Genomic DNA, 13,998 nt, shown 5'->3' with positions numbered 1-13,998 from the left:
AGGGAGTTCGGTAGGTGGTTGTATATTTTAATTAGCATGTAGTGAGGGCTGGATGCGACTAATTTTTAGTGTTGAGAGGGGTAATTGAAGTTTATTTAAGTTTCGATTGTTTCTTTTGATTATTGGTGCATTCGGAGTAAACAATTGTTAGGAAACATACAGAGTTAACTCTGTATGTTTCCTAACAAATTTACTTGACTCGAGGATGTACATTGACGGTAGAGTAAGTATTTGGAGTTTCTTAAAAAGAGGTCTGCACGACTCCATTCCGGTACTTACTACCTACCAAAAAATAGAAATTATAGCAAAGGTAAACAACGGGCGGTCTTATCGCTAAAAAGCGATCTCTTCCAGACAACCTATGGTTTGCGAAAATTAATAAATTAAATATACCTGGTAAGGCAGCAGCGGCGAGGAGGTCAAAGGCCTTCTTTCTGGCTGCTTTGTCGCTGGGCGGTTCCAGGTCTAGAGACCCGTTTCGTGTCAAAAGACCTGTAGAGAAAATGTCATGTAATTACTTTGGGGTCCCTTTGTTTCCTATAAAGTTTTTATCCATATTATCGTTAGTCATAAATCTGAAACCGTTAACTTATCAGGATTTTCGTAAGGTTATTCTATAGATAGGTTAGGTTAGGTTTGTTTTATGGCAATCCTGAAAAGTTATGCGTTTCTGAGAAAAACCAATTATGACTAACGAAAATTCGGACAAACAATACTAGCTTAGAATAAATTTATTTTAAAGTGGAAAAATTACTGTCTTGGGTGAGACTTGAACTCACGGGTGAGACGTTCATGCTTGTTAAAGATTAAAATCAATACATTATGACTTAAAACTATTTGGGAAACAAAAGAGACCCAATTATAATTTCCTAATTAGGCAAGAAATTTCGTTTTTTTGGAAACCAAATGGTTTCACTTTTTTTTTAAAACAGGTAATTGACAAGTCTAAAAGAACTTGACTATACTCTGTATCTTTAGGTATTTAAATAAAAGTAAACAAAATCTACCCTCAAATGGCTCCTCAAGCCAGTTGAGGGTAGATGAAAATATTACATGATCAAATAATGTAGTAGGTTAAAGTCAGGTCGTCCATTGACTGATCCAGTCGGTTTTGTATTTGGTTGGTTAACTAATAAATGTTATAACTACCCGAAAATTTACAAATTGTTTGTTTACTTTTATTTAAATACCTAAAGATATAGACTAGTCTTTTCTACAATATAAGAGCGTTTTCACATTGTCGGATCAGATATCGGATGTAAGATCCTACATTCGCTTCCGCAGTATTCCACAGTATCGGATGTAGGATCCTATATCCGATAACATGGATTCGATAATGTCGGTCCGACAGTTGACGGGGGTCTTCTTACATAGCCTCCTAAGGCCCAGCCATACAAATGAATAACCCAAAATTTGCCACTGAAGTTTGAACCTATAGTACAGGGAATAGAGTTGATTTTTATTTGTTTGAAAATTTAGTGAAACATAAGAAATGCAACTCTGTTGCAATTGAATATGGTTTAAATTTCATCGAACTGTAAAAGTACTATAGGTAGTACCGTGGGCTACTACCTAACCCTTTGAACGCCTCGCTTATCCTCCGGGTTAGGTAACTTACCCGTTCTGAAGGCAGTCTTGCTTCGGAACAGTTCGGGTGAGCTTCGGCTCTTCTCGGCGAGGAGCGGCGACCGCGCTCGAGGCACTGCTAGCTGCTCGAACACGTCTCGCAGCTCCGATCGCATGACCAAGCTGCAGAATAAAGTTTGTTTAACCTTTTTGACGCTAATGACGGATATATCCGTCACAGACCACCATAGAGAAATAAGTAAGGATAGAGTGCTAAACTCCAGACCAAAACGCGGGTTATTTCGTAGTCGACATCTAGTGTCAAGTAGTGGATTTATTAGTAGGTACTGCTACTTGACAATAGCGGCCCGATTCGAACTTTAAGATGTATACGTTAATTAATAGATCTAGAAATGATATGGATTAGATATGTGAGAGTCAAATGTGACGTTTCTTTAAACAAAAACGTCACTTTTGACACTGAGACATCTAATCCATATCGTTTCTAGATCTATTAATTGATGTATCTTAAAGTTCGAATCGGGCAGTAGATGTCGAAGGAACGTCACTTTTGACACTGACATATCCGATCCATGTCGTATCTTAACCAAATTTTTAACGTATCTTAACCTTTTCGACGCCGTGTCAAACACAAAAGCTGTCACTCGGACGCCACGTCACCGAAGTGTCAAAACTGAAATTGAACTTTGTGCATATGCACTAGGTCTATGTTGCTCTGTGGTCTGTGACCGATTAATTCGGCCAAAGACATATGTAACTTCGTATAAGACGAATAAAGTCTAAGGAAAAAACGTGCCTCGGAATTTAAGTAAAAGTCATTCTCGAATAGATGCCGCACACACCTTTAGCCTATCCTCGGCTAGATGGCGTGACGACACCGTTTCATATTTAACAATTTTAAGACATAGATATCAGTGAATGAACATGGGTCAAAATGATATAAAAATAATAAAATCATTTATCCATATATATACATTTTTTGATAATTTTATACGTTTTCATCTTGAGTTTTAGTCGTGTGTCGACAGATGGCAGTAAATTTACAGTGACTACAAAATTCACAATGACGTACAGGACCCCTCTATACTATCTATTCTTTTTGATTCGGCTATGGCGTTGTACCTGCGGTGCGGATATATCGGTCATTGGCGTCCAAAAGGTTAAAGTTTGAATCTAGCCGTATCTAGTCTTACCTGAAACTCCGAAACAGCGCAACGAAGTCCATAAAGTCGAGCTGCGTGTCATACCCGACGGACCCCGTCCGTAGGTGTTTCAGGTTTTCCCAGAACCTCTCACTGGTTTCCAGTCTTCGTAAACTGGAATCAAGGAAAATTCTGTCATTTCTAATAGACTATCGTGATTTAGCAGTCATAACAAAAATTCTAGCCAATTGTTTACGCCCTTAAATAATTGTTTGCTGTCTGTAACCCATTTTTTAGGGTTCCATACCCAAAGGGTAAAACGGGACCCTATTACTAAGACTCCGCTGTCCGTCGGTCCGTCCGTCCTTCTGTCACCAGGCTGTATCTCACGAACCGTGATAGCTAGACAGTTGAAATTTTTACAGATTATGTATTTCTGTTGCCGCTATAACAACAAATACTAAAAACAGATTTAAGTGGGGCTCCCATACCACAAACGTGATTTTTGACCGAAGTTAAGCAACGTCGGGCGGGGTCAGTACTTGGATGGGTGACCGTTTTTTATAGATAATAGTACGCAACCCTTCGTGTGCGAGTCCGACTCGCATTTGGCCAATTTTTTCAGATTAGAAATGTTATAACCTCAAAAGTGGTGCTAACTGGTTTCCTGCCAAATTAAATCTGAGTAACTATAACTATGCACTGAATTATAATAATATAGTGTCGTTTACATATTATTGTACCGCAATATATCATGGGAACCCTAGCATTTCGGAAGAAAAAAATAATTACCACTACTTTTGAGGTTAGAAATACTCATACGTATTGCGAATTATGCATGACCTTTATAACATTAGGGTTGTTTACATTGGGGTAGGAAAGTCACTCGGAGAGAAAGTGCAGCGAAGAAGAACAAATCACTACTTAAATACATTTTTATCGCTATTCCGTCACTCTCCTATTCTTGACTGACTAACGGTTTGGACAACTTGATAAATGACGTAGGCTATGTCAAGCTTAAAACTGGTCTCCGATTGCCCAACACATGCCATGTTTACATACATACTTAATAATCACGCCTATTTCCCGGAGGGGTAGGCAGAAACCACGGATTTCCACATTCTACAATCTTGACATACCTACCTCTTTCGCTTCCTTCACTTTCATAACATTCCTCATACACGCTCGCCGGTTCAGGGTGCTTTTGACCTGGCCTTTCTTCAGGATTTCCCCGATCTGATCAGAGAAAGTCCGCCGAGGTCTACCCCTTCCAACTCCCTCTTCTACTTCTCCCTTATACACTATCTAAAATATTCATGTTTAAATGTAGAAATACCCAGTGGCGGATTTGCAGTGTTGGCTGCCCGGGTCCAGGCCCTGTAGCAGCTACTAGCCGCTCCTTTCTCAGCTCCCACCTATAGACTGCCGCCTGCTGCCGCCCGGGCCTACTGGGCCTTAGGGCAAATCCGCCACTAGAAATACCCACCTACTCCTATTAGGGGATCCCCCCATGATACTAGTGGCTGCGGCCGTGAGACTGCTGTGCCGCGGCGCAGCCGGGTGGTGCTGACTCATCGCTGCCGAGTATGAACTGGAACAGTCGTTAAGTTTAAAAAGAAACCTTGAAATTATACTGGGAGGGACTTCGGGTTAAATTATAATGGCTGGTTTGCTATTGCATGACATCTTGCATTTTGTAACTGTGCGCTGACACTTGGCACAGTTGATCTGTAGGTTGTCGAGTGGATTAATTATGTTATGTGGTTGAAATATTTTTTAAATGTTGTCACGTTGGTAGTCTGTGTTTTAAAAATAGTTTATACCATATCTGTGCAGCCATTTACAGATCAAAAATAAAAAACCGCGTACACTTCGTTTGGTACCATGATCATATTGATCATTTTAGAGGTGCGCAATGTTGGAGCCTCTAGGCGCCAGAATCATGTGTGTGGTTAAGACCGGGATCCATCGATAGTTGACTCGCATTTAGTCATGTTGGGGAACGGGTTAACTTTGAAGCCATATCTTTCCAAAACCAACCAGTAATCATAATGGCGCAGTACAACACCATCTATTTTAACTGTCAAACTAGTGGCAAGATCTTTTTTTAAGCCCTTACAACTGTTTAGTGGTACGTTGCAACGTATCAGCATTTGCGATACAATCCGCCAGCTCTTCGATCACCAGTTACGTCAACCAGACGCTTCGCGATTTCTGCAAACAACTTGTGAGCGCTGGGACCCCATGGACCTAGAGTTTCAACGCCAATGGCTACAAAACGGAATTCTCTACCGAGGCCGAGGCTCTTATATTTATTACTATGATAAATACGTACCTATGTCGAGGTGATCCTTGTATGACCACCTCGTCTTCACTCCTCGTGCCTGAGGTGTGCGTTGAGCCGTAACTTTTAGGTGAACCAGTCTTCAGTTCCGATGCCGATTTGTTTTTCTGAAAATAATCGTTTATTTCAATATTTACATTGTAACCAAGTTTGCCCAATTTCACTGTAATAAATGATTTGATTCGATAAGTACCGTCAACCGGGGTGATTAGGGATGGCTGGGGTGAATAGGGACAAAAATTAAAATGTGATTTACTTGATAATTCCTTAATTAACTACCCACACAAATTGTATCATACGAAATAGACTATTATTTGCAATCGAATGATACGATTTTTGTGGGTATTAAAAAAAATTGAATTATAGTAGGGTTAGTAAGTAAGCCAATGTATGGAAGTGCATGCACTTTAGTCTCAGGCGATGCCGCTTGGCACCATTGTTCCTAAGGTCAAACAAAGTTGATTTGGCCCGGTAGCCAGGAGATCGTACCATGCAGACCCCCTAAAAGGGGGGGGGGGGTGAAAGGGTTGGCTCCCCAGGTCCAATCTATGCTATATTCCATCCTAGTCTTAGCAACTAGGGCAAGTTATATATAATTTTCGTATAATTAAGGGACAAGGAATTCATTTTTGAAATAATTACTATACCTTCTCATACAAAAAAATGGTTTTTGTACAAAAAATGAAAATGTTATGTAATTTTTTGGGACAATATTGGATGTTACAATCATAGTGTGGCGATTTGCACCAAATAAAAAATTGGACGATGTAGCCCATGTATTCTTTATTCTGAAAAATATCACTTTATAGTAGGCATTCATACATTTTTTCGTAATAAAAAAAATATTTATAGCGCGCGGTAGTAACGATTTCCATACAAATATATGGAACTATGTCCAAAGTCAAAGATTAAAAATGTTTACAAAAACACTGAATTTGGCATTTTAAAAGTTTAAATATAATGTTTTAATATTTTTTCCATGCGTTTTTGCTCTTTTTTGGTACAAATTTGTTGATTTTATTTTTCTTCCACACAAACTTTCTCCCCCCTATTTCCCCCCCTTAAGGGTTGATTTTATAAAATTTTATTTTATCTCAAACTTAAACCTGTTGCATTTAATTGATGTTGAAAATTTCAGCTTCATATCTTCAGGGGTTTAGATTGTATGATGTCTGGAAGTAAGCAGAATTTCGTTAGATATTATAATGTATGGGATATTATGAAATAAAATGTCTTTAGCTCAAACACATGTAGATCCCAAACTACTAAACATTTTAACCTGAAAATTTGAACATTGATTAATTAAAAAAGATATAAGTTAGTAATAAAAATTAATTTAAAACTATCTACCCTTAAGGGGGGAAATAGTGGGGAGAAAGTTTGTATGGATGAAAAATAAAAACAACAAATTTGTACCAAAAAAGGGCAAAAACGCATGAAAAAAATATTAAAACATTATATTTAAACTTTCAAAATGCCAAATTCAGTGTTTTAGTAAACATTTTTAATCTTTGACTTTGGGCATAGTTCCATTTGTATGGAAATCGTTACCGCCACGCGCTATAAATTATTTTTTTATTACGAAAAAATGTATGAATGCCTACTTTAAAGTGATATTTTCCAGGATAAAGAATACTTGGGCTACATCGTCCATATTTTTATTTAGTGCAAATCACCACACTGTGATTGTAACATCCAAAGTTGTCACAAAAAATTACATAACATTTTCATTTTTGTACAAAAATTTTTTTTTTGTATGGAAAGGCATAATATTTTTTTCATAAATGAATTCCTCGTCCTTAATTTATACGAAAATGATATATAACTTGCCCTAGTTGCTAAGACTAGGAAGGAATATAGCATAGATTGGACCTGGGGAGCCGACCCTTTCACCCCCCCTTTTTGGGGGGTCTGCATGGTACGATTTCCTGGCTACCGGGCCAAATCAACTTTGTTTGACCTAAGGAACAATGGTGCCAAGCGGCATCGCCTGAGACTAAAGTGCATGCTAAATGACCTTACTTACCCTACTATTTTAGGTACATCACATTTAAAGTTTTGTCCTTATTCTCCCCATCTATCCCTATTCACTCCGGTTTACGGTACTTACGACGTTTTATGACTACTAGAAAAAGGCGAAAAAACCAAGACAGTGAAAAATGGTTCACCTTAAATTTAATGCCAGAACTCCTTATGGAGTCTGAGTGTGAATCAGTAAATGCCCCTTTGACCGGTGTGGAGTGTGAGGAGCTGCCGCATGTCGACTCTCGCCCACCGAACACCTGCAAAGAAATATGTTTTAGAAGAAAGAAGAAGAAGAAAATAAATTGCTTCAGGACGCTTACAGTATTGCTTAAATCTAATACAACACTTTTATTAGTATAAAACATAAACGACACTGAAAAGGTCTCCCCTCAGCTTGATGTTAAGTTACCTTTCAGGTATCTTGACGCTGGTCTTTCGTGGAGACCTAGGTACCCAAGCCTGTTTAATTAAGGCTCTGTGGTTATCTCTCACTCTCACTGAGCGTAAGCGAGTTGTGTGTGTAGAAATCATGTTTTAGAATTTTAATTTTTTGCAAGTATGAAGAAAAAAAAGTAATCAATAATGACTTCGATCAAAAATTGCGCATCTTTAAAAGCAATTTTCATGTTTTTAGGTGAGTTTTGGGTTATTTGCAATTTTTTTTAGAAATTGTTAAGGTGCGTTTTAGACCTATGTTCATAATACAGCGCCATATATTTATTTGTAAGACCTGGACAGGTTACATCTGGAACTACTGGAGTAGGTACCTAAATAAATGTATTTGCTTTCTTTCTTTCTAAGTACTTCCTTTCTTACGGAAAACTCACTGCAGCACCCGTCCTCATAATACAGTACCGTGTATTTATTATTTACACCTGGACACCTGCAATACACCTGGAGCACGTAGTTATCCGAATAGCATCTAGCTAGCACACTTAACTGATAATAACTTGACCTCGTTGTGTAACGCCATGTATTTATTGGTTAGACCTGGAACTGCTGGAATAGATACTAACCCGTTTAGCACCGCTGACGAGCGGCTCACAGCAGCACCTGTCCTCATAATAAAGCGCCGTGTATTCTTTATACCTGGACTACTTCTAGAACTGCTGGAGTGCTAAATACTAAGCAAAACACACCTAACTGACAATACATTGACCTCGTAGTGTAGCGCCATGTATTTATTGGTTAGACCTAGAACTGCTGGAATAAATACTAACCCATATAGTGTCGCTGACGAGCGGCTCACAGCAGCACCCGTCCTCATAATACAGCGCCGTGTATTTATTCTTTATTGAACTACTTCTGGAACTGCTGGACTGCTAAATACTAAGCAAAACACACCTAACTGACAATACATTGACCTCGTAGTGTAGCGCCATGTATTTATTGTTTAGACCTAGAACTGCTGGAATAAATACTAACCCGTATAGCGTCCCTGAAGAGCGGTTCACAACAGCACCCGTCCTCATAATACAGCGCCGTGTATTTATTCTTTACATCTGGACTACTTCTGGAACTGCTGGACTGCTAAATACTAAGCAAAACACACCTTACTGACAATACGGAGTTTACGTCCAAAAAGGAGTTTACGTCAGTTCCTGCTGTATATTTATGTGGTGTTCCTCTAAATAGAGTTTCACGGTTCAAGTACCTCGGGCACTGGGTCACCGAGGACCTCCAGGATGATGCTGACATAGAAAGGGAGCGCAGGGCATTGTCAGTAAGGTGCAACATGCTGTCACGTAGGTTTGCACGGTGTGACAGGGATGTCAAAAAGACCCTTTTTAAGGCTTTTTGCCAGTCCTTTTACGCGTGCAGCCTATGGACAAAATACACGAAAAAGACCCCCAATGCCCTGCGTGTCCAATACAATAATGGTTTCCGCATGCTGATGGGATTGCCACGTTACTGTAGCGCCTCGGGGATGTTTGCGGAGGCTAGAGTGGACGCGTTTATTGCGATAATCCGTAAACGCACTGCATCCCTCATGCGCCGAGTATGTGACAGTTCCAACAGTCTGCTTCAGCTCATTCCTGGAAATCCCGCTGGTACACTCTGGAGGCACTGGAATGACCTACATATGGGATCTAGAGGCACGGTATATAATTTAATGTAAATAGTTATTGTGATTTTAATGTTAATTTAATTTATTTTTGATTTAATTTCAATTTAATTTAATTTTAATGTAATTGTGTTGACATGTATTTTTAAGTTTATTTTTAATTTTATTATGATGTTATTATTGTTTGTAATTATGTATGGGTATATTTTTTGCCTGAAATAAAGAATTTGATTGATTGATTGATTGATTGAATACATTGACCTCATAGTGTAGCGCCACGTATTTATTGGTTAGACCTGGAACTGCTGGAATAAATACTAACCCGGATAGCATCACTGACGAGCGGCTCACAACAGCACCCGTCCTCATAATACAGCGCCGTGTATTTATTCTTCAGCCAGGCCAAACTCCGGTCCGCCAGCTTGGCCTGGCTCATGAGGGCTCGGATGACCGCGTGGAGGCCTACTGCCCATACCCTGGACACAAGGAGTTGCTGTTACATTCTTGGAGTAAAACAAAATGGTATCCTCCTAAGTCCCAGAGTCATTTTTGCAATTTTGAATTTGGAACCCTCTTTTATTCCATTACTAGCGACCCGCCCCGGCTTCGCACGGGGTAATAAATAATACACTTAAACCATCCTCAAGAATCACTCTATTGATAGATGGAAACCGCATGAAAATCCGTTCAGCAGTTTTTGAGTTTATCGCGAACATACATACACACAAACAGACAGACGCGGCGGGGGACTATGTTATTCATATTATTATTATTCATATTCATTTTATTGGTAGTGTTCAATTACATGTCAACATTAAGATATAAAAATTACATAGTTAGGGGTCATCCATTAATTACATCACACGTTTAGGGGGAGGGAGGGGGTCAAGAAAATGTGACATGTTGTGACAAGGGGGAGGGGGGAGTCATAAACTTTGTGACGTCACTTTAACTTCGTCAGTAACCGAAAATGTATTTAAATTATTTTATACGCTAATTATCATTTAAATAACAAGGTTTTAAAACGATAATCGTTTTTATTCGTTTAATTTTATTTCTTAATCAGTTTTGGGTTATAGAAATACTAATATATCTTTTGTCAAAAATATTTTGATAAAATATTAAATAAATATTTGCCGATTTAGTTGAAGAAATGTGACGTCACACCAGGGGGGAGGGGCTTGCCAAATGTGACCAAGTGTGACAAGGAGGGGGGGAGGGGTAAAAAAACCTAGAAATTCGTGTGACGTAATTAATGGATGACCCCTTATTATTAGAGCGTCTTACAATTATGTACTAGAGAATAACTCCCTATGGTCGTAGAACGCCTGCTCGAGAAGCCATTTTTTGAGTTTCTTTTTGAATATAGGTGCACTTGGTGCAGCAGTAATATCAGCCGGTAGGTGGTTGAGAAACTTACGACCCATGACGTTCGTAAGTTTCTTAGATTTTGCCAGTCTATGAGACACAAGAGGCAACTTTCCAGAGAGAGTGCTGCGGGTCGCGTACCTGCGCGTAGCCACATTAGTAATCCCGGGTGTCGCATCTACCTCTTCTCGCGTAGTTACTGCCATTTGCAGGATTAAAAGTGAAGGCAATGTTAAAATGCCTAACGATTTAAAATGGGGTTTCGCTGAGCCTATGGCTCTTATTGCGCGTTTTTGGAGTCGAAAGACCCTGTCCCAATCGGCAGCAGTTGCCCACAGCTCGACTCCATATTGAAGGTGCGCATGCACGGTCGCGAAGTAGCAAGATCGAACGATTTCCCTTGGGAGAAATCGCGCCAGCCAAATGATACCATTTAACTAAGTAAAATCGCGACTCATGTGTGTGTAAATCGTGGTAGTACCGTTCGTATAATTAAATAGGTATTTGTAGATACAAAACACTAGAGTTTAAAGTGTTTTATCTAAATCTGTCAAAAATTTAAAAATTCGACTTTAAAGTTCACTTAAACTAGGTATACACCTATACAGAAAATTTTCTATTCTGTAAAATATCAGCGTATGGCATTTTCAACCAAATACATTTTTTGTCCCAAATTTCCCAAATTGGGATTTCATCTTTATTCTGTTCAGATGATGAGCTCTTCAAAATTACCAAATTTAATAAAATCTGAAAAAATAAAATCTACAACAAATTTTTTTTAAACAAATATTTACCTATACAAATAAGCGGGTAGCATGAAGTGCACAGTCCGGTTGTCGCTCAACGTCCTGCCGTACACGAGCGAGATGACGTGCGTGCCGTGCGCGCTGTCGAGGCCGAAACGTCGAGCCGTGTGCGCCAGCTCGGCCAGGTCCCGGGGCTCCAGCAGCTTGCCGTTTAGACGCATGTCTTTCACGCATTGGAGGTCGATGAAACTGTCAACAAAATAAATAAGTAAGAAACCACAAATAACTTTTAACAAAAAATAGCCGTCTTCACTACACAGTTCCAAATAGGCACAAACATTTTAAGGTGGTATACAATACAATACAATGCTCTTTATTGCACACCTAACATACTCGTAGTTTACAATAAATGTACAGTAACATAAACAACAAAAGCAGACGGCCTAGAGGACCAAGTCCAACGAGATGGTGTGACCAAATATCCGCCCAGATGGACATCACACTAAGCAACGCTTTCCACAAAGCAACCGACAGGGAGAAGTGGAGAGCTGCCATAGGAAAAATGCAAAGGCAAGTGGAGTCACGATCCTCAGCAGTGAGGGACCGACTTAGAAGAAGAAAAACATAAACCGAAGAGCAGAGGAGTAGCCGTGCATGTTATTCATTTCATTCATTCATTTTGGGATCTGACGTAAATTCATTTCCCGAATCGCGCCGATAGACGTATCACTTACCCCTCCTCTCCTACGATGCCTGCTTCGTTCTCATGAGCCAGATTCGCTGTGTACTTCAGGGGTATAACTTCTTCGGGGTTGTATGATAAACTGACTTCGGCCTGCTGCACGTTTTCCGATGGGGTTTCACCTAGAAGGAAAATAATGATTAATAGTAGTTTGTGTTACAAGGGATCAAAATGATATATTTCCGTCAAGGGCGTACATTGAATTCAAGTGTTAACGCCCAAGACGAAATAATTAGGGTTCCGTACCTCAAAAGGAAAAAACGGAACCCTTATAGGATCACTCGTGCGTCTGTCTGTCTGTCTGTCTGTCTGTCCGTCTGTCACGGCCCATTTTCTCCAAAAGTACTGGACCAATTAAGTTGAAATTTGGTACACACGTGTAAATTCGTAACCCAAAGACGGACATCTTACGTAAACAAATGAATTTTAAACACGGAGGCCACTTTTGGGGGGTTAATGAGAAAATTAAAAAATAATGTTTTTAAACTATATCGTGTTACATATCAAATGAAAGAGCTCATTTTGAGAAGCTCAAATATATATTTTTTGTAATTTTAAAATAAATAGTTTAGAAATTATTTAAGAAAATAGCCAAAAAATGACCATTCCCCCCTTTATCTCCGAATCTACTGAGTCTAAAATTTTGAAAAAAATATACAAAATACTTCTTTACCTATAGATGACAGGAAAACCTATTAGAAATATGCAGTCAAGCGTGAGTCGGACTAATTACTTAGTATTTGATCCGGCCCCTACGGGTTTATTAAAGGCAATTCAATCGCGTTTCACATACAAGGTGGTCCAAACCTTGACGTACAAATTTTTTTTAGATTCGTCACGTCGTGGGCTATCAGAATATACCCCATGTATGTTAGCCGATATTTAGCAGTTTTCGAGTTATGAATTTTTTAACTTTTGTTAAGAAATTCCGGGGTGAAGCTTTGCTTTGCTTTTATGCCTACTAGGTAATGATTGTTGGTGGTATTTGCACTGATAACACGAAATAGTGATGGGGAAGTGACCCCATAAAATAACAGTAGGTATTGGAGCAGGTAAAAATTAACCCTTTGTAGATAACAACCCGTCGCGACGCGGGTCCAGTTAAGATAATGAATAAGTTAAGCAAAATGATGCTTGGTCAATCACATGGCACAATATTAATTTCTCGTGGTAATTTCTGTTTGATTAACGTTAGGAATAACAAGAGGATTTTATTTAATGAATTACTAATTTGGAAACTTTCCACCTCAGTTCCTTTGACCGGCGACTCTGTCAAATTAGACTATTAAGTATCACTATTTTACCTTTTTAAAAACTTAGGGTCTAGCAGTTTCTACAATAACCATAAGTCCTTGAAATTGCTTGTATTTTTTATTTATTTAGGTAAGCGCAAAGTCTAAGCTTGACATGCTTGAACGTAAAATTTTGTCGTTTCCTTTTTTTCCAACTCACAACAGCCAAGTGAAGTTGCTGATTTTTTTAGCAACTGCGCCGTTTGTCAAGGATTATGTTACAAAAAGAAACATTCAAAAAACTTCAAGTTTTTTTTTAAATAAATTAATTGCTTCATCCCGGAATTTCTTAACAAAAGTTAAAACTTTAAAAAATCATAACTCGAAAACTATGAAAAATCGGCTGACGTACATGGGGTATATTCTGATAGCCCACGACGTGAGGAATCTAAAAAAATTTGGACGTCAATAAAAAACAACGTTAAAAGTTGGGTAATGTACGGAACCCTTGGAACGCGAGTACGACTCGCACTTGGCCGGTTTTTTTGATACTGTGTGACACATACAGATATCAACTATGAGGAAAATAAAGAAATCTTAGTGTTGACACAATCTGATGCTTAAACAGACTATTTAAGCTAAAAAAATAATGTACAAAAAAATGTAAAAATAGTGTGCTTGAACAGAAAAGTGTTACTTTGATCCCTCCTAGCAGGGAGGAAAAGTGCCACTTTGATCCCTCCTAGC

At 38.9% G+C, this 13,998-nt stretch overlaps 1 protein-coding gene across 1 annotated transcript in view; it reads right to left on the bottom strand.

Moving 5' to 3' along the window:
• The window catches only part of LOC134803418 (1-phosphatidylinositol 4,5-bisphosphate phosphodiesterase epsilon-1-like), a 310,234-nt gene that overhangs the window by 56,799 nt on the left and 239,437 nt on the right, over window positions 1-13,998 (bottom strand). The window contains exons 13-21 of the mRNA XM_063776238.1: window positions 12,012-12,141; window positions 11,326-11,526; window positions 9,486-9,639; window positions 7,242-7,355; window positions 5,065-5,180; window positions 4,216-4,320; window positions 2,781-2,903; window positions 1,619-1,749; window positions 394-492 (exon numbers count right to left, since the gene is read on the bottom strand). Of these exons, the coding sequence (XP_063632308.1) occupies window positions 394-492; window positions 1,619-1,749; window positions 2,781-2,903; window positions 4,216-4,320; window positions 5,065-5,180; window positions 7,242-7,355; window positions 9,486-9,639; window positions 11,326-11,526; window positions 12,012-12,141 (1,173 nt within the window). The remainder of the gene's footprint in view (window positions 1-393; window positions 493-1,618; window positions 1,750-2,780; window positions 2,904-4,215; window positions 4,321-5,064; window positions 5,181-7,241; window positions 7,356-9,485; window positions 9,640-11,325; window positions 11,527-12,011; window positions 12,142-13,998) is intronic.

This window comes from Cydia splendana, chromosome 26 (assembly GCF_910591565.1).
Source record: "Cydia splendana chromosome 26, ilCydSple1.2, whole genome shotgun sequence".
Classification (NCBI taxonomy): domain Eukaryota; kingdom Metazoa; phylum Arthropoda; class Insecta; order Lepidoptera; family Tortricidae; genus Cydia; species Cydia splendana.
The sequence above is the reverse complement of the archived record's forward strand: the minus strand, read 5'-3'. Positions and strand labels throughout refer to the sequence as shown.